Raw genomic sequence first — 23,994 nt, 5'->3', positions numbered from 1 at the left:
CCCCCCAAAGTCTCCTGGGCCCCAACCTTGAAACACACATCCCATTAATGAGCCTTTTTATTATTGTCTTTTTTAATCGAAGGTCCCTTACTGGTCCTGCTTCCATGAGTAGCAGTGACCAGGGGAAAAGGGAGAGGAACCAGCCGGCACAGGGAGGGGTCATCTCCACAACATTCCATTTATACACAGAACTAAACAGACAAGCACAGAGTCACTATTGCGGTTAGAAGTTGGCAGCATGGGAAGGGGGAGGACCAGGTGGGGAATGGGGATGTTGTTAAAAAAAATACAGGCTCCCCCACAACTGGGGTACCTGGGGGGAACTTGGTCTGCTTCAACCCAAGAGGAATCAGAAGATCAAAAGCAGTTTGGGAAAGCCAGAACCGTCAGGGATGGAGGGAGAAGGAAAATCCAGGGGGTGGGGGGTCTGTTTGGCAACTGGGGTGAAGGGATTGCCCTCCCCCTGCTGGGATCCCCCCAGCCCCTCCGGTCTGGCAGGAAGGGGGCAGCCTGCAACCCCCGAGGGCAGGTGTGGGGCTGCCAGATGCTCCAGGCAGGGGGCCAGAAGGGGCTCACAAAGGCTTGCCCTCCAGGGAGATGACAGCACTGCCCCCCAACTTCTCTGCCAGGGTGCAGCGGTCCTTGACTTCCTCGTAGCAGTTTGCTTGCAATTCATGCTTGATCCCTGTACGGAAGAAAGGGGAGCATCTGTGAGCAGTAAGCACTGGGGTGGGGGTAGTTTCTGTGGCTGGGAAGGAGCCAATCAAAGCAGATGGAAGGAACAAGCAGGCAGTGAAGGGGGCGGACCCCCTCTGGGTGCTATTCACCCTACCCTGCAGCCAAGGTCACAGCAGAAAGGCACTCAGCACCAATGCTGGCCCTTACCTGTCAGCTTCTTCTTGATGGCATCCTTGGAACTGGCATAGATCATTTTGCTCTTAAGGGGCGCACACTCAGGAGCCCTGAACAGAAACATGAGTCAGGCAACTCGCAGCAACAGCAAAGCCATAGGTGACTTTGAGAAACCCTTGGGCTGGCAGTGAGGAGTCTTTTGTTACAACCCCCTCCCCATCCAAACCCACACCTCTGGGTCGACCAGGATCCACAGAAGTTCCCATCATGAGAAAGAGGATAGGTGACAAGAAGTGGTGCCAGAATGAGCTCACCAGAAGATAAACACCAGGTCCTCCTTCTTGCTCTCCTTGGTCTCATAGGTTGCGTCATAGAGGGCGTAGCGGCAGTCCTTGTCTGGCAGCATCTTGACAAAGGTGGCATAGGGGTCGTCGACAGTCTGGCCCACATCGCCCACCAAGATCTCCTTGCCCTCCTCCAGGATGATGTTCTTCTTGTCCTCACTCAGGCAGAAGAGCACGGCCTTCTTGCGCTTCTTCACCTCCTCTGGCGTTGAAGACTTACGCACCTTCATGTCGTTGAACACCTTGATGACACCATCAGAGACAGCCACACCGGAGGCCTGGGAGACACGCCACGTACACCTCATCAAGAAAAGGACCCTAGGGAACTGCCCCTTGTTTTCTCAGAAGATCCCAGTCCGCGTCTTGAGTGGTCACTAGTGCCCTTCCCAAGGCAAGTCACTAGTTTTTCCACCCAAGCCACTGTCAAAGAACCAGATGGGACACAACCTCAGAATGGCAGCCATGGCCTCTGATCACCTAGTTCAACAACCAACCCCTTCCCTCATTTTACAGGACAGAAATGGAAAACTCGTGAAAAGCAGAGCCTTGACCAAAATGTGAACCCAGAATTAAAAGATCCACCGGCTATTGACTCACTTGCTACTCACCGTATTTGCTCTCAGCCTTTGGATAAAACTGGTGACTTACAACTTCAGATATGGAGGACCCAAACACCTGACTCAAGACTCCTCTTCAGAAAGAGCCAAAACCCCACAATGCTAGATGGGACCCCAAGGACAGTAACAGTTACAACAAACCCACCAGAACTGCTTGATGCAGTGTTACTACACAAACGACCCCTGTTCCCTCCTAGGGTCTTTCGCAACCAAAACAAGAATCACAACCCCGAATAAGGACCCTGCCCGACAACTCCCTTCTTCCGGGAATAGTGCTAGACCCCACAAGTCGTTGGTAAAAACTAACATGCCAAACTCAAGTGCCCAGAAGCCTCGAGATCTTTAAACTCCTACTCCGCGTCGTGCTTGGCAGTGCCCGAGCCAGGAGAGGGGGGGCAATCCACGGTAAATCTGGTCCCCCAAACTCCCCGGAACTGCAGAGGAAGCCGGCCACGTGACTCGGTAGCTTCCGGAGTAGGCGGGGAAAGGAGATCGGCTAGGTCCGGCCCCCCTCCCCAATAGAGAACGGCGTAACTGAGAGGCAGCAGCATCTCCAGGTTCCTAACCCTGTGGAATCACCTTAAAACAACGGATGTATCAGACCTATCTGCTGCAGGCAGGAGCCTGGGCACGCTACATAACCTTCGGTTTTCTCAGCCCTCGGGCCGTATACAGGGGGCGGGGTGGTTTCCGGGCGGTGCCCGACTGGGTCACTTCCCTAAACTCGGCTCCACCCTCAGGCCCATCCGGGAAGGTCCGGCTGGCCCAGGGCTTTGGCAGCCGCGGCCGGGCCTGAGCGTGCGCGCACGCGCCGAAAGACAGCGCCGTTCCAGCCCTCGCCCAATGCACGGGTGAGAACGCAGCTCGTTAGATGTGCTCCCGAAGGCGCCGCGGTCTCTGCGATGCCCCCTCCAAGCCTTGCGGTGCAAAGCCCTAATCGCAGGCACCCACGCCCCAACCGGGACCCCGTCTTCCCAGCATCCCCCCTCGCCGCGCCAGCGCCCGCCCCTCCCGGGCGCAGGCATCCCTGCCACCTGCTCCCGAGACGGACCCGGCTGCCGAGGGAGGGTGACGCGCAGACAGGAACAGCCTTGGGTGGGGCGCGCGCGCCGAGACCTCTCGCGCGCTTTTCCCTCGCCGCCCCCGGGCCGGGTTTGGACGCCGCGTGCTGCAGTCGAGAGCGCGCCCCTAAGAAACGCACGACGCCGGTCGTTCCGCGAGGGGCGCGCCAGCGCGCGCCCCGGACCCCTCCCCCCACGGCCGGTTTCCGCGCGGGCGCACCAGCGGGTGGGGGAGGGGAGCCCAGGGGGCGCGCGAGCGACGTCCAGAACGGCCCTCCCCGGCGCCCACGGGCGCGCACGCGCATTCCGGCACCGCCCGCCCCTCCGTGCGAGACCCTCATCCCGCCCGGGGCGCTGGGGGAGGGGTTGCGGACATCGCTCCCCCATCGCCTCCCGCGCGCTGGCGACCGACCCGCAGCCGCCTCCCTCGGGCGTCGTGGCTTGCCGCTCACCATGTTTCCGGAAACGAAAAGGAACGGGCACCGAGAGCCGCAGTAGACAAGAGCGCTGCAGACGCTGCCGGGACCCGACTGAACGCGGCCTCTCCCGGCCCCTTCCGTTTAGTAGGAGCCGCACAATGAGGGGCGGGGCGGGCTTCCGGCGCTCCCTCCGCGGGCCGACGGGAAATGGAGTCCGCGGGCCCTGCGCCGCCGCCTCGCTCGCTCGCTGGGTAACGGAGTCTTCCCGCCGGCCAGCCGGGAGCTGCAGTGCATGCGGGGAAATGTAGGCCCGGGCTCCGGGCGGCACCGCACCGCGCAGCGCGAGCCCATTGGTCCAATTTCCCAGGAACCGCTCTGAACCCGGCGAGGTGGCGCTCAGTAAAATGACCCGAAAACGATCCCCGACTAAGCGGCTGTTTATTCCGCAGCAAAACGGCTTTCTTAAGACCCATCTGGTATTATCTGGATCCGTTGGCCTGAAATTCTTGAGTGAGGTTAGGGTTTTGCTTTTCTGAATCGAAGCAACTATTGATTAGCCTGGAATCCCGACCTAAAGCAAAGAAAATCACAAGTATGAAGGCGTCATCGGTCGGATAACACTAGTACTCCACATGTGCAAAGCCACTCGTCTCCTGAAAAAAAAGGCCATGTGCAACGTCAGTAAAATAAGAATAGGAGGAAAAGGCACAGGGGAAAGGTACAAGCAAATCTCTGAGAGCTTTGTTCTTGTTTAAAGATGTTTGGCAAAGTCATGAGGCGATAAAGGGTAAAGACGAGGCTTTATGCATTCAATTCAAAGCTTCTTTATGTGCCTTTTACGTGCCACTGAGAAAAAATAGATATTAAGCCGGACTTGCACCCAGCTCTCGAGTTAATAGCCAGGTACGTGGTTATTCTAACACCTGAAAAACTGAGACAAGATCTATGGTAGTATATGCCTTAAAAAAAAAAAAAAACGAGCGGGGGACTCCGGGATGATTTTGTTGTCCTAGAACAGTGACCACAGCCTCACACTCTGCAGGAAGAGAAGACTGGGTCGCAAACAAGCCAGAGGCAACCCCAGAAAGGGAACTGGGGACTTTAATCCTATAAACGGAATTAAGGGTGTAAACGGAGAGCGATGCCAGGGAGTGGAGTACCTTGCAGAGCATGCCGGGGGTTGTAGTCGGGGACGTTCCACTGCACCGCCCCCGCCTGGGCTCCCGGCGCTCCAGGTGGAGACAGCAGCTTGACCCCCGCCTCCCGCGAGCGGCCCTGCATGAAGAGGCTAGCGCCCCCTTTTCCGAGCCTTAGAGTTTCCAAGAGCAACGGGGAGAGGGAGGGGGCTTCGCAATTACCCTGGAGACGCGCTCCCGCCCGCCCCCAGCCGCGGGATGCCCTAGATGTCCTTATTAGGACATGAGACTCGAGGAGGCGGGGTCGGCCCGACCGCCGGTTTCAGGCTCCTTATAAGGCCGCGGCGGGCAGGAGGCGGGAGCCGGAGCCCATTGGTCCAATTTAGCCCGGGTGGGGCTACTGCGCCGTGGGCTAGGCACAGTCCTGAGGGGCGGGCCTGGAGCTCCGGCGCCCACCTCTCCCTTCCTCACAGCCTGGAGACCTGCGTCTCGCGACTTCCGGTATAGCAGCTAGATGCCGGGTGCTGCTTCGAACCCTGGCGGGTGGCCTGTGTCCAACTCAATTATACGTGTCCTTGAGGCTTCTCAGGTTGAAACCCTTTGTAGGGTTTCCATCTTCAGCCTCCCTGGGGGTCTCCCACTTCCGATTAGCCACAAAAATGACGAACTGTTCTCCCCTTTACCTGTGTCTGGGCTTCTTAACACGCAGCCTGCTCCTCCGCCCCGGAACCCAACCACGTGCCCATCTCAGGCCTCCCCAACTGCCGGGGTGCCCAAGCACCTCTTACTTACAGTCCTCCTTCCTCTAGGCCTCTGACCCCCGACCTTCGGAGTCCTATTTTAGGCCTTCTCTGCACGTCCCCGACTTCCTTTCCACCATACACTCTTTGCCCTGTATCCCGGGGATGAGGATGACCATTTCCTCCAAGGATCCTGCAGCTCCTCCTGCCTTACCTTTGTGTCCTCATCCCCAGCACCCATTTCTGGGTGTCCTTCCCACCAATACGTTTGCACCCGTTTGTCTCCCAGCCCTCGCCTCTCCTGGACTCTTTTCAAGACCAGTCTCCATCTCCAGCCTCCTTCAAGCTTGAGGCTGAAACTGGCAATCTTAAGAGACTTAGAGCGGCCAAGTTCAGGTTAGTCCGTTTAGCGCCGCCCAGCCAGTCCTCCCCGTCACAGGGGGCGCTGTCCGCCTTCCTCTCGCCTACACAAAGATGACCCCGCTCTCGAATCTGGGGTGACAGGAAGGAGCCGGTCCAGGCTCCGGGGGCTGGGATTGGGCACGTCCCAAAGGCTGGCTGGAGTGGGGCCGCGGGGAAGGATCGTTCAGAGACAGCGCCCCTCACCAACCACTTAGAGAAGCGCAGGGGCGGGAGTGCGGCAGGCTCTCCTCTCGTTAGTGCCGCGTGTGTTTGGGGCCCCGTGATCTCAGCGGTCCTGCCCTCGGCCTCCCTCTTCCCCTGCCCCGCCCCGGACCAGGTGTTCGAATCCCCATTCCAGAACTGGCGGCGTCCCAGTCCCGCGGGCGTGGGGCGCCGGAGGACCCGCCCTCGGGTTCATGGCGGCCCCGGTCCGCCTGGGCCGGAAGCGCCCGCTGCCTGCCTGTCCCAATCCGCTCTTCGTTCGCTGGCTGACCGAGTGGCGGGACGAGGCGACCCGCAGCGGGCGCCGCACACGCTTCGTGTTTCAGAAGGTGGGTCCTGGCGTGGCCCGATGGGAAAAGCTGCTGGCCAGGTCGGGCCTGCCCTGACCAGGTACCCTACCCCTGCCCGGCCAGGCGCTGCGGTCCCTCCGACGGTACCCACTGCCTCTGCGCAGCGGGAAGGAAGCTAAGATCCTACAGCACTTCGGAGACGGGCTCTGCCGGATGCTGGACGAGCGGCTGCAGCGGCACCGAACATCGGGCGGTGAGCGTCTGGGAAAAGGGTCGGTGATCCCCTGCCTCCCCCAGGTACAGCTTACAGTCTGTACTCACCTGGAGGCCCTTGGCTTTAAGCTCCCCACTCCTGTCCAAGTTGCCGTTCGGCCTCGGGCTAGTGGCTGGCGCTCCCTGAGCCTCCCTCACCAGTTTCACTTATCATCTGAGCAGGGTGCATCCCAGACCTTCGCAGCTGCCGGATTCCGTGGAGTGTGGAGTTAACTCTCTTCTGCTCCCGCAGGTGACCATGCCCCGGGCTCGCCGTCTGGAGAGAACAGTCCAGCCCCGCAGGGGCGACCTGCGGAAGTCCAGGACTCTTCCATGCCAGTGAGGAAGGGGCTAGGGGAGCGGAAGGCAAAGTGGGAGTGCGGGAGTATGATTTTCTGGCTTGGGGGATTTGGCAAGCCTGAGTCCAAATCTCACCAGTGATTCCTGGCCTTGAGCAAATGACTTACCCTCTTTTTGACTTAGTATTTTAATCTGTGAATAGGAATATTGGTAACAGCCAACGAGAGAATTCCATGATCAAGCTACTTAGGGAGCCCAGCTCAGTTAGTTACAGGGTCACCATTATTGAGTTTCCCTGTCTAATCACACCTGTTCTGCAGCGCGTGGTAGAACTGAGGCCAGGCTGGGCAGACACCCCCACCCGCTGCCCGGAAACTGCCTGCTGTCTCATCCCACATTTGCAGTGGGCCATCCCATCACCTGGCCCGTTTTACAGAGAAGGAAACTGAGAGATAACTGAGTGACTTACCCAGGGCCACAAAGCCTGTTGGGGACTTATTCGAAGATGACTGGCTGGCGTTCACGTTCAGAGCTCCTCTGTACCTTTCAGGTTCCTGCCCAGTCCAAAGCGGGAGGCTCTGGCAACTACTGGCCAGCTCGGCACTCAGGAGCCCGAGTGATACTGCTGATGCTCTACCGAGAGCACCTGGTGAGCACTGGGCGGAACCATGGCAGTGGGGTGGGAGGTTCCCAGAGGTGCCTAGCCCTGGCAAGGCAGGCAAAGATTATCCCAGCCACCTGAGCGGGATGAGGAGGGTCGCTGGCACTGAGCCTACCCTGTCTCTTCTACCTTGGTTTCAGAATCCTAATGGCTACCACTTCTTAACCAAGGAGGAGCTGCTGCAGAGGTGTGCTCAGAAGGCCCCCAGGGTGAGCACAGGGATTGGAGAAGACAGGCCCAAGTGGCTCTGGAGCCCACCAAAGACTGCCTTTTCTTGCAGTGGGCCCCTGTGTGGCCCGTGGCTGGGGACACAGGGAACATGGACTTGTGGTGGTACCAGGTGCTCTCTGATGGTCTCTTTTCTGATCCACAGGTAGCCCCTGGGAGTGCTCGACCCTGGCCAGCCCTCCGCTCTCTCCTCCACAGGAACCTGGTCCTCAGGACACACCAGCCAGCCAGGTGGGGCCAACTGCAGGAGATACAGGAAAGCACACGTGAACTTCTTAGTGGGGCCTTAGAGTCACTCAACAACTCCCAGAGCTGATGCTGTTGAGGTTGGGGGCCTTTCCTCAGGAGCCCCCACTGTTGGAGTACCTGGAGGGTGTGAAACCGCAGGCACGGGGGTGGGAAGGTGCCGTGGTTATTGGAGGAGTAGAAAGACTTTTCAGAGGAGATAGCATTTGACACGTTTTAGGATTTGGCAGGTAGAGATTCAGGATAAGTATTTCGAGGAGGAGAAAACAGCATTAGTGAAGATAGAAGGAAGGAAATTGTCTGAGACACACTTCTTGCAGACCTGAGAATGGAGCTGAGCAGGTCCAAGGAACTGCTCTAAGAGCCAAGAAGACCAGGAGCAGCAGGAGCCACTGGGGTCATTTGTGCAGGGCGCCAAGGGGGCGGTGAGGCCAGCCCAGCTGGGGGCAGGCAGGAGAGCCTGCCAGGAATGAGTGAAGAAGGGAGAGCTGTATTTTTCCCCTCTGCCTCCCAGGTACTCATTGACCCCAGAGGGCCTGGAGCTGGCCCAGAAGTTAGCCGAGTCAGAAGGCCTGAGCTTGCTGAATGTGGGCATCGGGCCTAAGGAGCCCCCTGGGGAGGAGACAGCAGTGCCAGGAGCAGCTTCAGCAGAGCTGTGAGAAGGAGGGCGGAGGAGGGGGGAAAACAGGGAGGGGATGGGAAATGAGGCCAAAACCCCACCTCTATCCATCACCTGTAGCTGAGCTGTGGCTGCTTCCCTACTGCAGGTGGGTGGTGGGTGTCAGGTGGTATGGGTGTGGGGCAACTGCCCTAGCACAAGGGGTTCTGGTCTCACATATCGATACCCCCCACTTAGTGCCAGTGAAGCAGGCGTCCAGCAGCCACCACTGGAGCTGAGGCCTGGAGAGTACAGGGTGCTGTTGTGTGTGGACATTGGCGAGACCCGGGGGTGAGTGAGGTGGGGAGAAATGAGGTAGACGATCGGGGGAGGCTGGGGGGTAGGCACTGCCCTGCCCTGATCTAGGATTCCCTCCTTGCCACTCCAGGGGCGGGCACAGGCCAGAGCTGCTCCGAGAACTACAGCGGCTGCACGTGACCCACACAGTGCGCAAGCTGCACGTTGGGGATTTTGTATGGGTGGCACAGGAAACCAATCCTAGAGACCCAGGTGAAGGGCCGTGGGCAGGCTGGCGCCAGGGGCAGGGCCTGGTGGGTGGGGATCACAAGCTAATGGCCGGCTTGTCAGCAGCGAGCCCTGGGGAGTTGGTACTGGACCACATTGTAGAGCGCAAGCGGCTGGATGACCTTTGCAGCAGCATCATTGACGGCCGCTTCCGGGAGCAGAAGGTAATTTTGCTGGCTTTGCCAGGCTTCCCTGACTGCTCTGAGGCCGCCCTTTTCAGCCCAGAGCAATCCAGGGGCACTTCTGGCAGCCTCCTTGAGGCAGAGCCCTTTGGAATCCAGCCACATCCACCCTGTGGTTGCTCCAGGATCAGACCCCCACAGGCCTGTCCAGGCGCACAGTAGGAAGCCAGGTACCTGCATTTTTGGGCTGAGCTCAGGAGCATATTAAAGACCTCTTGGGTACCGAGCCCCTGCAGTCTTGGATAAACAAGGCTTAAACCTCCAGAATTGGAAATACAGAAGCTGTACCTTGGTACTTGCTGCTGGGTGGACCCCCTAGTCACAGAGGCCATGTACCGGCCCAGGGGAGGCTTGAAGGACGTTGAGAGATGGAGGAAGGGCTTTCTAGACAAGAGTGTCAGCATGAGCAAAGCTGTGGAGGCCCCTCTGAGGCAGGTGGAGAGGCTAGGGAGGATGCAGAGGCTAACTGGTGGGAACAGGGTCATAGCACCATTTTGAGTGTGACATCATGGACGCCCAGGCATGTGGTCATCCAGCCTGACCCTCCCTGCCCACTCTGTCCACTTCCCCAGTTCCGCCTGAAGCGCTGTGGCCTGGAGCGCCGGGTATACCTGGTGGAAGAGCATGGCTCGGTCCACAATCTCAGCCTTCCTGAGAGTACGCTGCTGCAGGCTGTCACTAACACTCAGGTGAGTGGGGAGGGCAGGGCCAGGCAGGCAGGGGCCACTGTGGTCCGTGGTTCATGGTCTGGGCCAGGAACCACCTTCCCTCTCTTGGGTCCTTTTCCCCAGGTCATTGATGGCTTTTTTGTGAAGCGCACAGCAGACATTAAGGAGTCAGCTGCCTATCTGGCCCTCTTGACGCGGGGCTTGCAGAGACTCTACCAGGTGAGCAGAGGCCCCTGTCCCAGTGTCGGGACACAGCCCACAAGGAATTCACCTTGCCTGGGCCCTGTGCATCCCCAAAAGAAGCAAGGTGGGTGAGATCCTCATTTCTCAGGCTGGCCCCCCGAGGCTGAGGACTGGGCAGGGGCTGGCTGGAGTTGTCCCTTCGAGCTCCAGCCTGGCCTCAGTCCCTTCTTCCCTCAGGGCCACACCCTACGCAGCCGCCCCTGGGGAACCCCTGGGAACCCTGAATCAGGGGCCATGCCCTCTCCAAACCCTCTCTGCTCACTCCTCACCTTCAGTGACTTCAACGCAGGAGCCATCAAAAATAAGGTACTGTCTCTGCCCAGTTTCTCGGACGTGGCCTGGCCCAGACCCCCACTGATCCAGCCCTTCCCCAAACCCAGGCCCAGTCAGTTCGAGAAGTGTTTGCCCGGCAGCTGATGCAGGTGCGCGGAGTGAGTGGGGAGAAAGCAGCAGCCCTGGTGGATCGATACAGCACCCCTGCCAGGTAGGCCCTAGAGGGCCCTTAGGTGTCCTCAGCCCCTGCCCTCCGTGCATGGAATTCACCTTAATCCATGCTTCGTGGAGGAGCTTGGCCTTGTGTGGGCTGTGCAGACCAGAGATGGACAGATCCCAGGGTGCTCGTGGAGGTCAAGCGGGGAGGAAGCCAGCAGACCCACACAGTGTCCCAGGCATTGGAGGCCACAGGAGGGAGGGAGATGTCCCACGTGGTGGCGAAGAGGCTTCTTGGAGAAGGGGGCTGGGCCATTAAGGGGAGTGAGGTGATGGTTTGGAGCCTTTGCTGGTTTTGCCCCAGGGTTCCCACAGGGAGGGAGGACAGCCAGGCTGGCCTGGGGCCTTGAGTGCCAGGCTCAGGAAGTGGGGCAGTGTCCCAACTCTTTTATCCCATGCTGACCCCTCTGCCTGGCTCCTCATGGTGCTGGCCTAGAGTGGACCACTGTCAGCCTCAGAAACTCAAGCCCCTGTCCCCCAGCCTCCTGGCCGCCTATGATGCCTGTGCCACCCCCAAGGAACAAGAGACACTGCTAAGCACCATCAAGTGTGGTCGTCTACAGAGGTGAGGGCAAGAGACGGAACCTGGAGGGAGTGGTGGGGACTGGGGCTGCCCTAGGCCCAGGGTGTGACCCTCGCTGCCTCTCTTCCTGCAGGAATCTGGGGCCTGCTCTGAGCAGGACCTTATCCCAGCTCTACTGCAGCTACAGCCCCCTGACCTGAGCTTATGCTGTGAAACAGCCTCCAACCCCCATCTGTACCCCCACGCAGGCTAGCCAGCCTTTTAACAGCATCTTTTGGAGTAAAATTAGAATCTAAGTGTTTGCAGCCATATGTGTTAGGTAGAAGATGCCTGGCCCTGGGGACCTCGTGAAATACGCAGGAACCAGGGATACTGTCTGGACCAGTGGTTTTTAAACAAAGCTGCTTAGGACCTGGGATTGCCTGGTCAGGGAGATGGAGTCAGTGGGGCACTGCAGCTTTGAATCGATTTTATGTCATCAGTTGGTCCTCATCCAATAAAACTTCCTTAGGAGTGCAGAGGGCTCATTGGGAAAATACAAATAATAAAAATAAATAAAACTTCCTAAAAGAAAAGCTTGAAAACCACTAACAGTCCAGTTGCCTCTTTTTATAGAAAAACAGGCCCAGGGAACTACTAGGGCTTATCCAAATGTACAGTTTGAGGCAGAGTTAGGACTGGAACCCAGAGCCTCCTAACGCTCTCCGGAGTAGAGTTTCTTAGGACCCCTGCAAGCCAGCCAAGTCCACATCTCTGGGCCAGGGCCTGGAGTCCACCCTCCTCGTTACCTCCTCTCCTCTCAGGGTGGCTGCAGCTCATGGTACAGAGCTCCCAGCTCCTGTCAATGGGGCCCTCTGGGCCTGAGCATATAGAGACCCCCATTTAGGTGAACTTGGCCTGCCCCCCCAAGTCCCACCCTGCCCCAGCCTGAGGCTTGCTGCAGTGTGACCCGCCCACCTCAGCCACCAGGACTCCTTCTTTCTCCCTTTATTGCCTTTCTCGTTCTGCCCCTCGTAACAGGCTCCTCAGCTAGGGTAGCTGCAGGGAGGGTGGCTCCCTCCTGCTCCTCAGAAGGTGTAGGCCCCCACAAAGACGGTGAGCCTCAGTACAGAGCTGGCCCGGTAGCTCATGAGGGAATTCATGGTGACCATCTCCAGGTCCAGCACGTACTCCCGGGGGCCTGTCACCGGCCGGGCGAGGACCAGCATGGCGCTGACGTTGTTGATTTGCTGCAGGGCAGTGGGTGGAGGGATATATGTTGTGTCAGCCTGTGTGCTAGGCCCCTGCCCCAGCGTCACCTCCCTGCCCCGTGGCTGTGAGGTGGAGGGACAGCCCTGGTCAGGCTGCGACCCCAGACTCTCATCCAGCTCTTTGACACCCTCAACATCTCTACTCCCCAACCCAGGCTCCTGCCTTCAGAAATCTCCTGCTGGGGCTCTTCCCACCCTTTCCAGCTCGTTCTCTCTGACCCAGGCTAACTGATGATTCAAGGTCACCATGTGGCTCTTGGGAGTGGTGGGACCTTTGGTGATCCAAAGTCAGCAGACTCCCTTCAGAGCATTCAGTTTCAAAATGAAAGAGAAGCGCTGGTTCTAGACAAACCCCTTCTCCTGGTGAGACCCATGCATGCTGCTGCCACTCACCATGAGCAGCTCACTGTGAGCCACCCCTGGCCCCCTCCCACCTAACACATCCACCAGCAAGGAGTGGACTTTCTGACCCCAGGCCCCTGCACACGCCATTCCCTTGGTTTGTGGGTGAAATTGAGATCAGATATGGAAAACCAGTACCAGGACTCAAACTCCCATGTCCGAGTGCTTCGTTAGAATTGCGTTTAACCATCTGCCCTTTGCACCATGGGAATTTAGAATACCCTTGTCGTCCTACAGAAATCCCGCCTCCCGGGGGTGGGGCTTTGGGGAGGGGCGGGGCATAGCAGCCTGGCCGAGTTCCCCCTTAAGGTGTCCTGGAGTTCAGTTTTAGATTGTGCATGTCAGTTGAGGGTTGCAGAAACCTTACCCTAATGTAGAAGTCCCCCTGCGAGTTTCCAGCACGGATCTGAAAGGCATTGTAGGCACCGGGGTAGACAGATGTCGCCTGGATCTGGAATACGTCGGCGGGCACGCTCCGCTCTGAGGTGATGGTCATGTACCGGTGCACAATGGATGAAGGCTGCTCTCGACACAGAGGGTTGGAGGCTGGGCAGAGGCAGCGGCTAGAGACCCCGAGGTGGGGGACATGAATGAGCTCCGTGCCTGTCCCCCCAATTTCTCCTACCCTACAAAGGAAGGGAATTCCAAAAGGACCCTCCCACCCCTGTGACTGGTTGTCATGAAGGACTATGGTTCCCATCAGCCCTCAGGGGCACTCACTTGTCCGAATAGATGCCAGTCAGCCCCAAAGCCCCCTGGGAGACGTAGTTTCTCTCGGGGCCTGGCATCAAATTGACTCACTTGTCAGAGACCTGGATGTAGGGCTCCACACAGCGGTTGGTGTCCACGCAGCGGTAGCCCCCATGAAAGTTGACACAGGTTTGGGCCTCGGAGCACTGGTGTGCACCAGACTCACACTCGTCAATGTCTGTGCCAGGGGAGAGGGGCTAGAATCGGGGGCGTCAGGCTGCCAGCTCCTGACACCATCCTGCCCATCCCACCCAGGCAACCTGTACCTTGGCAGAGGCGTGTGGCCAGCAGCTGGTACCCCTGTGGGCAGTGGCAGGAGAAACGGCCTGGCTCATTGACGCAGCGGTACTGGCAGAGGTAGCTGGAGTAGCTACACTCATCAATATCTGAGGAAGCATGGGGATGGGGACCCCGGGTCAAGGGCAGTCTTTACCATTCAGTCCCACAAACATTTCCTAAGAAGGCCCAGCCCCGTGTTAGGCTGAATGTAGGAAGACAGGGGGATGAGACAAGCCACAAGCTCAGCCGGGAGATGGAGGGTTCAAACAAAGTTCTGCCCAGGCTGCCCCAGCTCAGACTTCTCTCTGCCCAGAACTGGAGGAAACACTGAATAAAGTTAGTGGGAATCTAGAGGCTTGGGTGTGAATCCCACCGGCTGATTTAGGGGAATCTTATTTTCCCAATCAGTAAAATGAGTGTGTTAGACTAGATGAGTCTCATGGGTCCGCCCTGTGCTGTAACCTGCCTAATTCCTGCAACCCACAGTCAGCCCGAGCACCCAGTGGTCACCTCCAGCTAACTGAGCTTCACAGGCAGACCATTTCCCTTCTCTTGTTCCACTCATGCTGCCAGGTAGCAGTGAGGCCTCATCCCGCAGCGAAGCATAACATAGAGGGTATGTGCCAGTTGACAGGGTGTGTGTGAGAAGTCTAGGATCGAGCCCTGGCCCCATCTCATCCTGGCTGTATGAACTCGGGCAGGTCACTTAACCTCTTTTAGCTGAATAATGAAAGTCACCATTTACCCAGGACTTTGTGCTTATTTTAATGTAATCCTCTCAACAAACCTGGAGGGAGATCTGAATGTCCTCATTTTGTAGAGGAAGGAGAAAATCATACCTCCTAGGATTCTTGAGAGGAAGGAGGCCAAGTGTGTCAGGGAACACACTACAAGGGCAGGTTCTCATTAAGTGGCAGTCAATTCACTTTAAAGCACTGCAGCTTGAGACAGGCTGGAGCCCATCTATGACACTCTCACCTAATCCTCAACACAACCCACTACAGAAGCAGAAACAGGCTCAGAGAGAAGCGACTTGTCCTAGTGCAAAATTCAAATGCAGGTAAATGCAGGTGAGCCTGACACGTGGGACAAGTGGCACCCACATCCTCAGTCTCCCCAGTAGGCTTCAGTAGGGACCTAGCTGCCTCTTCTTGTGCCTTCCCCACTGGTCTGGCAGTGCTCCACAGCCAGCCGGAGTGGAGTACCGGGAGGCAGCTGGGTGCACAGTGACGGGACGCGGAGGCCTCAAATGGAGAACTGTGTGGCAGGAAGCACAGCATAGGTAGGGCCTGGGGGCTCATGGAGGAGTACGCAGCAGGGGTGGAGCTCTCACCACTGCAGGAGAAGCCATCCCGGTGCAGCTCATAGCCCTGGTGGCAGCGACACAGGAAAGTCCCATAGGAGTTGAAGCAGCGCTGCTCGCATGGGGCCCCCATATCACACTCGTTCACATCTGGGGGTGCCAGGTAAAACAGGGATGAAAGCGGAGGAGCAGCCCAGAGCCTCCACTCTACCTGGGCTGGTCAGGGAGGGAGCGCCCCCACCTCACACCTCCCTGCCCAGGACCCAGGAGCCTGGCCCGGCCCAGCCTCACCCACACAGGAGCGGTTGTTAGGCCCCAGCTGGAAGCCCGGCTCGCACTGGCAACGGAAGGAGCCAGGCAGGTTCACGCAGCGATGCTGGCAGTAGCGGTAGCGGCACTCGTCTATGTCTGGGATAGAGGCAGAAGAAGGAGGGCAGAGGGCAGAGGGCAGGTGGGCTCGAGCCAGTTGGGACTCAAGGCTTAACCACCCATAATCCTGCCTGTGTCCGGGGAGCTGAATTGGGCAGGGTCAGCCAGGACACCTCCCAAATACACCCCCATACAGTCCTCTGTGTCTGATGACAGGAGGGTGAGGTGGCAGGGGCTGGGGGTGAAGCGTGGGTTGAATGGGGGTCAGGTGCTAGGGCAAGGGCCAGACCAGGGTCACAGAGCCTAGAGAAGCTGCTCCCTGGACTCACCCACACACTCGGGCCCGATCTTGCGGTAACCATCAGGACAGGTGCACTGATAGGAGCCAGGCAAGTTATGGCAGTCCTGGCTGGGGCGACAGTCGTGCAGGGCCTGGGCACACTCGTCCACATCTGCGAGAGACACCACTCAGCCCCTGCCTGGGATCCCGCACACCACCCAACATGACACATAGATCCAACACTTGAATTCAGTTCTCTCAACAGCACACGTAAGAGTTCACCAGCCTGGAGCCAACAGGAAAGGCACCCCTAACCTCTAAAACCGCATGTTGGGGGTTGCATAGGAAATAAGGTCCTGTCCACACACCCCCAGAAGCACTGATTCCTGGACTGTCCTTCCTCCAAGGCCTGTGGCTCCCAGGGGACAGACACTGGAAGTCAGAGTTCCTGCAGTATCTCTGCAGCAACCAAGGGGAGGTGGCCGGAGCTGGCTGGAGCAGTGGCGCACAAGCTGGGGCCACCTGTGGCAGGTCGCAAACAACATGAGTGTCTGGATGAGGGTGTGGACGTCACCAGCGGCCCTTTTGAGCCGGGAAGGAACATGAGGTCTGAGTTTAAGACGCTTGGTGAGAGGACTGGAAGCCAGGCACCAGAGCAGTCCCCACTCACCCACACAGCTCTCCTGATCGTCGGGCTCATAGCCTGGTGGGCAGGGGTTGGGGTGTTGAGCGGGAGGCACTGGTGGTGGGGGTCCCTCGCCATGTAGGTCGTTGATGACGGCAGCGGAGCGGGGCAGGCACAAGTAGCCCCCGTAGTGGTTGATGCACTTCATTTCTCCCTTGCAGGCCTCAGGGATGGTCAGACACTCGTTGACATCTGCAGAGAGGGGCCTGCTGGGCACAGCCAGTCTCCTAGGCTGGCCCTGGAGGGAGCGGAGGCAGGAGCCCAGCTCGGCCTTCTCCGAGATGTGTGGCCCCAGCAAAGCCTTCCCACTCTGCTCAACAAGCTAAGTCTGCCTGCCCGGGACCCCTCCCCAGGGTTGGTCAAGGCTGGAGGTGGGGCAGCTGTTCCCACTGTTGCCCTCATTCTTGGCCTGCAAGTGGGTCTCTATCCCTCCCCACAGCCCTAGCCCTAGCTCAGCCCAAGAGCGGGGGCCTCCTTACCCACCCCTGGGGACACTACCCTCCCAGGTTGTGATGAGACAAAGAGCTGGGACAGGAGAGTGGTTCAGATAAGGCGTACAGGATCCAGCTCTTCTGAGGGGTAGGGGCAAGGTTTCCTGGGTTTCTGGGAGAGGGCAAGGCCACCCCTAGCTGAACTGGCCTCCAGAGAACCAGAGCTGGCCTCGGTGTAGCAGAGCTGGGCATAGGACGAGCTGCTGGGCTCCCGTGGCAGCTCTCGGATGTGGGGCTGTCCCTTGGAAAGCAGCTATCAATCCCTTTCTGGGTTCCTGGGGGTGTTTGGTCCCCCAGGCACACACACCCCGGCAGTGCTGGCTGTCTGGGTCCCACTCATAGCCATCTGTGCATTCCTGGAAGGGAACCAGAAGTGGCCAGTGGTCACCCAAAGATCTCCTCCAACTGACCAGGCCAACACTATGGCCTGAGCCTGGCCACCCTCCGGCCTGCTCCAAACAATGGCCCCCAGCCCTCCACCAGCCAGGAGAAGGAGACTTCCCCGGCAGCAGCCACCCCGGGGTCCGGGTCTCTTCCTCCCTACCCTCCCCATCCCAGGCCAGCGGCCCTCACTGTCCCCACCGTGTAGCTGTCGGGCTCTTCGGAATCCTGAGGAGAAGCTGATCCCAAGAGCAACAGCAGCAGCGCCCAGAGCAGTAGAGACCCGGGTAGGCAGGAGGCGCAGGGGAGCATCCTGGGGCTGCGAGATGGTGGACACCGGTCAAGGGCCTCTGCCGCGGCACCCCGCTCCTTGTGTCGGGAGTCCGAGCCCAGCCCCCGCCACTGCCCGCTCAGGAACGTGCTTGGGTCTCGGGGCCTCCCAGGGCTGGGGGCCGACTCCTCACAGGCCCAGGTCCCGGGCCCCGGGCCCCAGGCCCACCCGCCCCGGCCACCCCGCCCCGCGCCCCTGCGGCGAAGGCCGAGGAGCGCGGGCCTCTGTGGGCGCTACGCTGCCGCGGATTCGGCCGAGACTCCGGCCCGCGCTCTCCCCCACGGACGGTCACAGCCACTCACTTGGGCCCGCGACGCCCCCGCGGCCCGCGGCTCTGGCGGCTCGGCTGGCTCCGGCAATGCCTGCGGGCAGACGGACGGGCGGACGGCACAGCTCCCTGGACGCGCGGCCCCAGGAAGCGCCCCCCGCCCGCCCGCCCGCCTGCCGCGACGCGGCCCACCCCGGCGCCTCCGCCCGCCCTTCGGCGGATTCCTGAGCCCGCGCCAGGGGGAGGGACCCCGACCCCCAGCTTCTCCGCCCCCGGCCAGCCACAGGCCCCCACCCGGTCCCCCGCGGCGCCGCCCGGAGCCACCTCCCGACGCTGGTCCAGGGTCCCCCAGCGCTCGATCCTGGGGCCCTGACCTTGATGCCAGGCACCCAGACTCACCCGGGGACCCCCAGACGCTCACCAAAAATGTCATGCTGCTCGCCTAGATCCTACCTAATCTGCGCCCCCAGAATTTCATCCTGTGCATCCACACTGTAATCCTGGAGCCCCCAGATTCTCATTCTGCGCCTCCCGAGATCGTCCTGGGTACTCAGAGCCCACCTCACCCAGTCCTCCAGACCCTCAATCTGCTCCCTTCAAAATTTTATTCTCTGCCCCAGACCGTCATTCTAAAACATCCTAAAACTTCATCCAGGGTCCCCAGACCCTCGCCCAGGAACGAGAGGCTCCCAGGTGCAGAATTGTCCTTCTCGCTCCCTCCTGCCCTCCACCCCCAGGACCGTCTTCAGCCAGGTGGTCTTCACTGCACACGGCGTCACCCACACCCTCCATCCACAAAGCTACAAGTTTGGGGGCGAGGGCGGCAGTTCCCTTGTGGCACAAAATGAATGGAAGCCCCTGAGAAGGAGGGCAGGGCTGATGTCGGACGTGCAGGATGCCAGGGTCGGGTGCCAACGTGCCTCCTCGACCTCCTCGCACCCGCGTCCCCCGCCCGGTTTCCGCCTCCGCCCCAAGTGGCGTGTCCTTGGAGGCGGAGTATGGGCGGTGCTGGCTCCCAGGAAGGGGAGTGGCCTCTGTTTGCCCACGTCTCCGGGCGGAGCCAGGCGGGAAATCGCTGCGTGTCCGGGGATCCCCCGCCTGGGGCCCGCCCTTCCTTTCCCTTTGCCATCCCTGCTTATCCCTACAGTCGCCCTCCACGTGACCCCAGCCTGCCAAGGAGGGGACGTGCTGGTGGGTCCCGAGGCGAGCGCCTGGGGTTCAGGTTAACTGCGCAGTTCCCGCTCCTCGCCACTCTACCACCACCATCCCTCCCAGCCGCTGGGGCCAGAAGGTTAAATGATAGTTCTTCAGGGGCCGGGCGCAGTGGCTCACGCCTGTAATCCCAGCACTTTGAGAGGCCGAGGCGGGTGGATCACCTGGGGTCAGGAGTTCGAGACCAGTCTGGAACACCATCTCTACTAAAAATATAAAAATTAGCCAGGCGTGGTTGCGCGTGCCTGTGGTCGCAGCTACTCGGGAACTTGAGGCAGGAGAATCGCTTGAACTCGGGAGGTAGAGCTTGCAGTGAGCCCAGATCACACCACTGCACTCCAGCCTGGGTGACAAAGCAAGACTCCATCTCAAAAATAAATAAATAAAATAATAATAATAATAGGCCAGACGCAGTGGCTCACGCCTGTAACCCCAACACTTTGGGAGCCCGAGGTGGGCAGATCACAAGGTCAGGAGTTCAAGACCAGCCTGGCCAACAAAAACACAAATTAGCCGGTGTGGTGGTACTGCCTCTAATCCCAGCTACTCCGGAGGTTGAGGCAGAAGTATCTCTTGAAGCTGGGAGGCAGAGGTTGCAATGAGCCGAGATTGTGCCATTGCACTCCAGCCTGGGTGACAGAGCGAGTCCGTCTCAAAATAATAATAATAATAATAATAATAATAGCTCTTTAAAACGAGAAAGACAATAACAAGTGTTGGCAAAGATATGGAGAAACTGGAGCCCTCATGCACTGTTGGTGGAAAATGGTTTGGCAGTTCCTCAAAATGTTATCAGATGACCTGGCAATTTCACTCCTAGGGACACAAACCTAGGATAATTGAAAAGATATGTACACACACACACACATCTGTACACAGCGTTTACAGCTGCATTATATATAAGAGCCAAATGCAGAAACAACACACAATCTGTCAACTGATGAATAACAAGATGCAGTACATCCATACAGTGGAACATTTTTCAGCCATAAAAAGGAATGAAGTACGGATGCATGCCACAATATAGGTGAATTCTTGAAAATATTATGTGAAGTGAAAGAAGCCAGACACAAAAAGCCACATATTCTATTTATTTTTTATTTTTTTTTAGGTGGAGTTTTGCTCTTGTTGCTCAGGCTGGAGTGAAATGGCATGATCTCGGCTCACCACAATCTCTGCCTGCCGGGTTCAAGCAATTCTCCTGCCTCAGGCTCCCAAGTAGCTGGGATTACAGGTGCCTGCCACCACGCCCGGCTAATTTTGTGTTTTTAGTAGACACGGGGTTTCACCATATTGGTTAGGCTGGTCTCGAACTCCGGATCTCAGGTGATCCACCCACCTCAACCTCCTACAGTGCTTGGATTATAGGCGTAAGCCACCGTGCCCAGCACACATATTACATTTATATGAAATAACCAGAATAGGCAAACCCAGAAAAACAGAAAGTAGATTAATAGTTGCCAGAGGAAGGTGGGGAATGGGGAGTGACTGCTAATGGGTCTGGGTTTTCTTTGGGATAATGAAAATATTCTAAAACTAGATAGTAGTGATGGTCACATAACTATGCAAACATACTAAAACCCACTGAATTGTACACTTCAAAAAAGTGAAGTTTCTTTAGGAGGCCAAGGCGGGTAGATCACGAGGTTAGGACATCAAGACCATCCTGGCTAACACAGCGAAACCCCATCTCTACAAAAAAATTAGCCAGGCATGGTGGTGGGCACCTGTAATCCCAGCTACTTGGAAGGCTGAGGCGGCGGTAGAATGGCGTGAACCTGGTAGGCAGAGCTTGCAGTGAGCCGAGATCACTCCACTGCACTCCAGCCTGGGCAACAGAGCGAGACTCCATCTTAAAAAAAAAAGTGAAGTTTATAGTCTGTAATAATATCACAATAGGCCGGGCATGGTGGCTCATGCCTGTAATCCCAGCATTTTAGGAGGCCAAGGTGGGTGGATCACCTGAGGTCAGGAATTCCAGACCAGCCTGGCCAACATGGCAAAACCCCAACTCTACTAAAACGACAAAAATTAGCTGGCTATGGTGGTGAACACCTGTAAGCTACTCAGGAGGCTGGGGCAGGAGAATCACCTGAACCTGAGAGGTGGAGGTTGCAGTAAGCCGAGATCGTGCCACTGCACTCCAGCCTGGGCGACAGAGCAAGACCCTGTCTCAAAAAAAGGAAATATAAAAAAAGGCAGGAGGCCGGGCGCGGTGGCTCAAGCCTGTAATCCCAGCACTTTGGGAGGCCGAGACGGGTGGATGACGAGGTCAGGAGATCGAGACCATCCTGGCTAACACGGTAAAACCCCGTCTCTACTAAAAAATACAAAAAACTAGCCGGGCATGGTGGCGGGCGCCTGTAGTCCCAGCTACACAGGAGGCTGAGGCAGGAGAATGGCGTAAACCCGGGAGGTGGAGCTTGCAGTGAGCTGAGATCCAGCCACTGCACTCCAGCCCGGGCGACAGAGCGAGACTCCGTCTCAAAAAAAAAATAAAAATAAAAATAAAAATAAAAAAATAAAAAAAGGCAGGAAAGAGGTGCTGCTATCACCCCGTTTCACAGATAGGGAGGCTGAGAGACTTGTCCCAGGTGAAGGATGGGACTTGCACTCATGTCCCATGGACTTCAAGACCCGCTGAACTCCTTGCCCCATATTAGAGCATGAAGCACCCGCCCTGCGAACACTGACTCTGTGCCACAGTGTTGGGTGCTCCACTAAGTATCTTTCCACTCGAGCCTCAGCCTGAGAATTGTCATTGCCAATTAGAGATGAAGACATGAGGCCCGGGGGGATGACTTAGTGCACGGCTGGTGCACAACCTGGACCTGAACCTCCATCTTTGCACTATCCAGCCTGAATGAGCCTCCCACTTGGAGTTGCCTCCTCAGAATGCCTCCCCGGTCCTCTGCACCCTCAGTGACTTTCCCTGCCTTGGCCTGCTCTGCACTGGGTCCCTTTCAAGGTCCCAGACACCACTGGATCAGTGTCTCTCTCCGACCAAGTAGTGAGCTCCTCTCAGGCAGTGAGGCCCCTGTGCCCGTGGCCCACCCCTTACTGTGTGCCAGCAGGGATCTGCAGGGTCAGCAGGTGAATGGACAAATGAGTGAGTGGGTGGAGGGAGGAAGTTCACTGATCCACTCAACAAGTTTACTCGGCCAGGCGCAGTGGCTCATGCCTGTCATCTCAGCACTTTGGGAGGCTGAGACAGGTGGATTGCTTGAGGTCAGGAGTTTGAGACCAGCCTGACCAACATGGTGAAACCCTGTCTCTACTAAAAATACAAAAAAATTACCTGAGTATGGTGGCGTGCACCTGTAGTCCCAGTTACTTGGGAGGCTGAGGCAGGAGAATCGCTGGAACACGGGAGGCAGAGGTTGCAGTGAGCAGAGATCATGACACTGTACTCCAGCCTGGGTGACAGAGTGAGACTCCGTCTCAAAAAAACAAAACAAAACAAAAAATGTTTACTGAGTGGCCACTGTGAAGCAGACGCTGTGGTGCTAGGCACCAGGGACACAGCACTGACTAAAAACAGACCCAAACCTCCTGGCCTTGGGAGCTCTCGTTCAAGGGAAGGAAAGAGAGGATCAAAGAGGAAGGCCACTGGGCCGCACACCTCCAGTCCCTCCTCCCCATGGCCTCCCACATCCTACCATCACAACAGACCCGCATTGGGACCTCCACCTCTGAGGGCTGACACGGAGCCTTAACCATCAGTCACACAACAGGACAAGCCTGGCTGGGGCCCGTAACTGGGCTCTAGAACCACAGGGCTAGGCACCACTCTGGGGATGGTCTATCCATGGCATTTCAATAAAGGCAGCAGCATGCTTTTCAAATAGAGAAGCCCCTTGGCTTACTCTCTGGGCAGGGCGATACAGTGTGGCCTCATGACTTTGGGAGGAATCCTAATAAAGAAATGCAGTAGTGAGCATGTAAGTGAATAAATCCCAGGATTAGAGCTGTCCTGTCTCCCGCCCCGTGGAACCCTAGAGAGCCAGCTCTTCACATCCTTCTCTGGTCTTGGTCACCAGTTCTCAGCCTGAACCCCTAGAGGGGAGGTCTCCAGCCCAAGGACCCACTTAGAACACAGACAGCAGTAATGGGTGTTAATACTGCTGCCCAGCCCTTGACCTCACAAGTTAGATTTTGGCCTCCCTCTGTCTGTGATGCTCACAGTTATCCTTCTGGCTTTTCAGCCCCCTTATCCTCATCCCTAGACCATGGGAGGGATGAGGAACGGGAGGCACTAGCAGCAATGGCTGCTCCTGGACTCTGACTCTGCGCTTTCCTGTTTTGTTTTGTTGACATGGAGTTTCACTCTTGTTGCCCAGGCTGGAGTGCAATGGCACGATCTCGGCTCACTGCAACCTCCACCTCCCAGGTTCAAGTCATTCTCGTGCCTCAGCCTCCCGAGTAACTGGGATTATAGATACCCGCCACCACACCCACCTACTTTTTTGTATTTTTAGTAGAAACAGGGTTTCACCATGTTGGCCAGGCTGGTCTTGAACTCCTGACCTCAGGTGATCCACCCGCCTCGGCCTCCGAAAGTGCTGGGATTACAAGCGTGAGCCACCGTGCCTGGCCTGGTTTTGTTTTTTTGACACAGGATCTTGGACCCAGGCTGGAGTGCCGTGGCATGATCATTGCTCACTGCAGCCTTGATCTTCCAGGCTCAAGCAATCCCACTGGCCTCAGCCTCCCCAGTAGCTGGGACTACAGGAGGGCACCACCATGCTTGGCTAACTTTTTTAAATTATTTTTTTAGTAGAGATGAAGTCTTGCTCAGTTGCCCAGGTTTGTCTCCAACTCCTGAGCTCAAATGATTCTCTTACCTTGGCCTCCCAAAGTGATGGGATTACAGGCATGAGCCATTGTGCCCAACCTGCTTTCTTGTTTACAACTTATGATGATCAATTGTTCAGT

The 23,994-nt window shown here is 57.6% G+C and overlaps 3 protein-coding genes across 9 annotated transcripts; 1 reads left to right on the top strand and 2 right to left on the bottom strand.

Moving 5' to 3' along the window:
* Window positions 1-54: 54 nt before the first annotated feature.
* On the bottom strand, window positions 55-4,740 carry CFL1 (cofilin 1). Of its 4 annotated transcripts, none has more exons than XM_037999062.2 (4): window positions 4,454-4,740; window positions 1,167-1,474; window positions 886-962; window positions 55-685 (listed from the first exon to the last, which is right to left on the bottom strand). In XM_037999062.2, exons 1-4 carry the CDS (start codon window positions 4,463-4,465, stop codon window positions 573-575), a joined length of 510 nt encoding a protein of 169 aa, XP_037854990.1. In that variant the 5' UTR covers window positions 4,466-4,740; the 3' UTR covers window positions 55-572. The 4 variants fall into 4 exon arrangements, with proteins under 4 accessions (XP_037854990.1, XP_037854991.1, XP_037854989.1 ...); XM_037999063.2 differs by lacking the exon at window positions 4,454-4,740 and adding an exon at window positions 3,327-3,471; XM_037999061.2 differs by lacking the exon at window positions 4,454-4,740 and adding an exon at window positions 2,865-3,194.
* Window positions 4,741-5,668: 928 nt separating this feature from the next.
* MUS81 (MUS81 structure-specific endonuclease subunit) lies at window positions 5,669-11,645 on the top strand. Of its 4 annotated transcripts, none has more exons than XM_037999058.2 (16): window positions 5,669-6,122; window positions 6,207-6,336; window positions 6,589-6,674; window positions 7,186-7,284; window positions 7,437-7,505; window positions 7,670-7,755; window positions 8,285-8,425; window positions 8,627-8,719; window positions 8,817-8,938; window positions 9,020-9,117; window positions 9,708-9,824; window positions 9,927-10,022; window positions 10,224-10,352; window positions 10,427-10,530; window positions 11,017-11,100; window positions 11,192-11,645. In XM_037999058.2, the coding sequence occupies exons 1-16, from the start codon at window positions 5,988-5,990 to the stop codon at window positions 11,256-11,258; spliced, it is 1,656 nt and encodes a 551-aa protein (XP_037854986.1). In that variant the 5' UTR covers window positions 5,669-5,987; the 3' UTR covers window positions 11,259-11,645. The 4 variants fall into 4 exon arrangements, with proteins under 4 accessions (XP_037854986.1, XP_037854985.1, XP_072870667.1 ...); XM_037999057.2 differs by having other exon boundaries at window positions 5,685-6,122; window positions 10,972-11,100; XM_073014566.1 differs by lacking the exon at window positions 8,285-8,425 and having other exon boundaries at window positions 5,685-6,122.
* A 385-nt stretch (window positions 11,646-12,030) lies between these two features.
* On the bottom strand, window positions 12,031-18,800 carry EFEMP2 (EGF containing fibulin extracellular matrix protein 2). Its single transcript, XM_037999060.2, has 12 exons — window positions 18,301-18,800; window positions 17,882-17,941; window positions 17,450-17,567; window positions 17,175-17,223; window positions 16,362-16,568; window positions 15,741-15,863; window positions 15,334-15,450; window positions 15,073-15,192; window positions 13,727-13,846; window positions 13,512-13,638; window positions 13,078-13,273; window positions 12,031-12,287 (listed from the first exon to the last, which is right to left on the bottom strand). The coding sequence occupies exons 1-12, from the start codon at window positions 18,366-18,368 to the stop codon at window positions 12,126-12,128; spliced, it is 1,467 nt and encodes a 488-aa protein (XP_037854988.1). The 5' UTR covers window positions 18,369-18,800; the 3' UTR covers window positions 12,031-12,125.
* Window positions 18,801-23,994: the final 5,194 nt, after the last annotated feature.

Source organism: Chlorocebus sabaeus, chromosome 1, assembly GCF_047675955.1.
Source record: "Chlorocebus sabaeus isolate Y175 chromosome 1, mChlSab1.0.hap1, whole genome shotgun sequence".
Lineage (NCBI taxonomy): Eukaryota > Metazoa > Chordata > Mammalia > Primates > Cercopithecidae > Chlorocebus > Chlorocebus sabaeus.
This window is presented reverse-complemented; position numbering and strand designations above follow the sequence as displayed.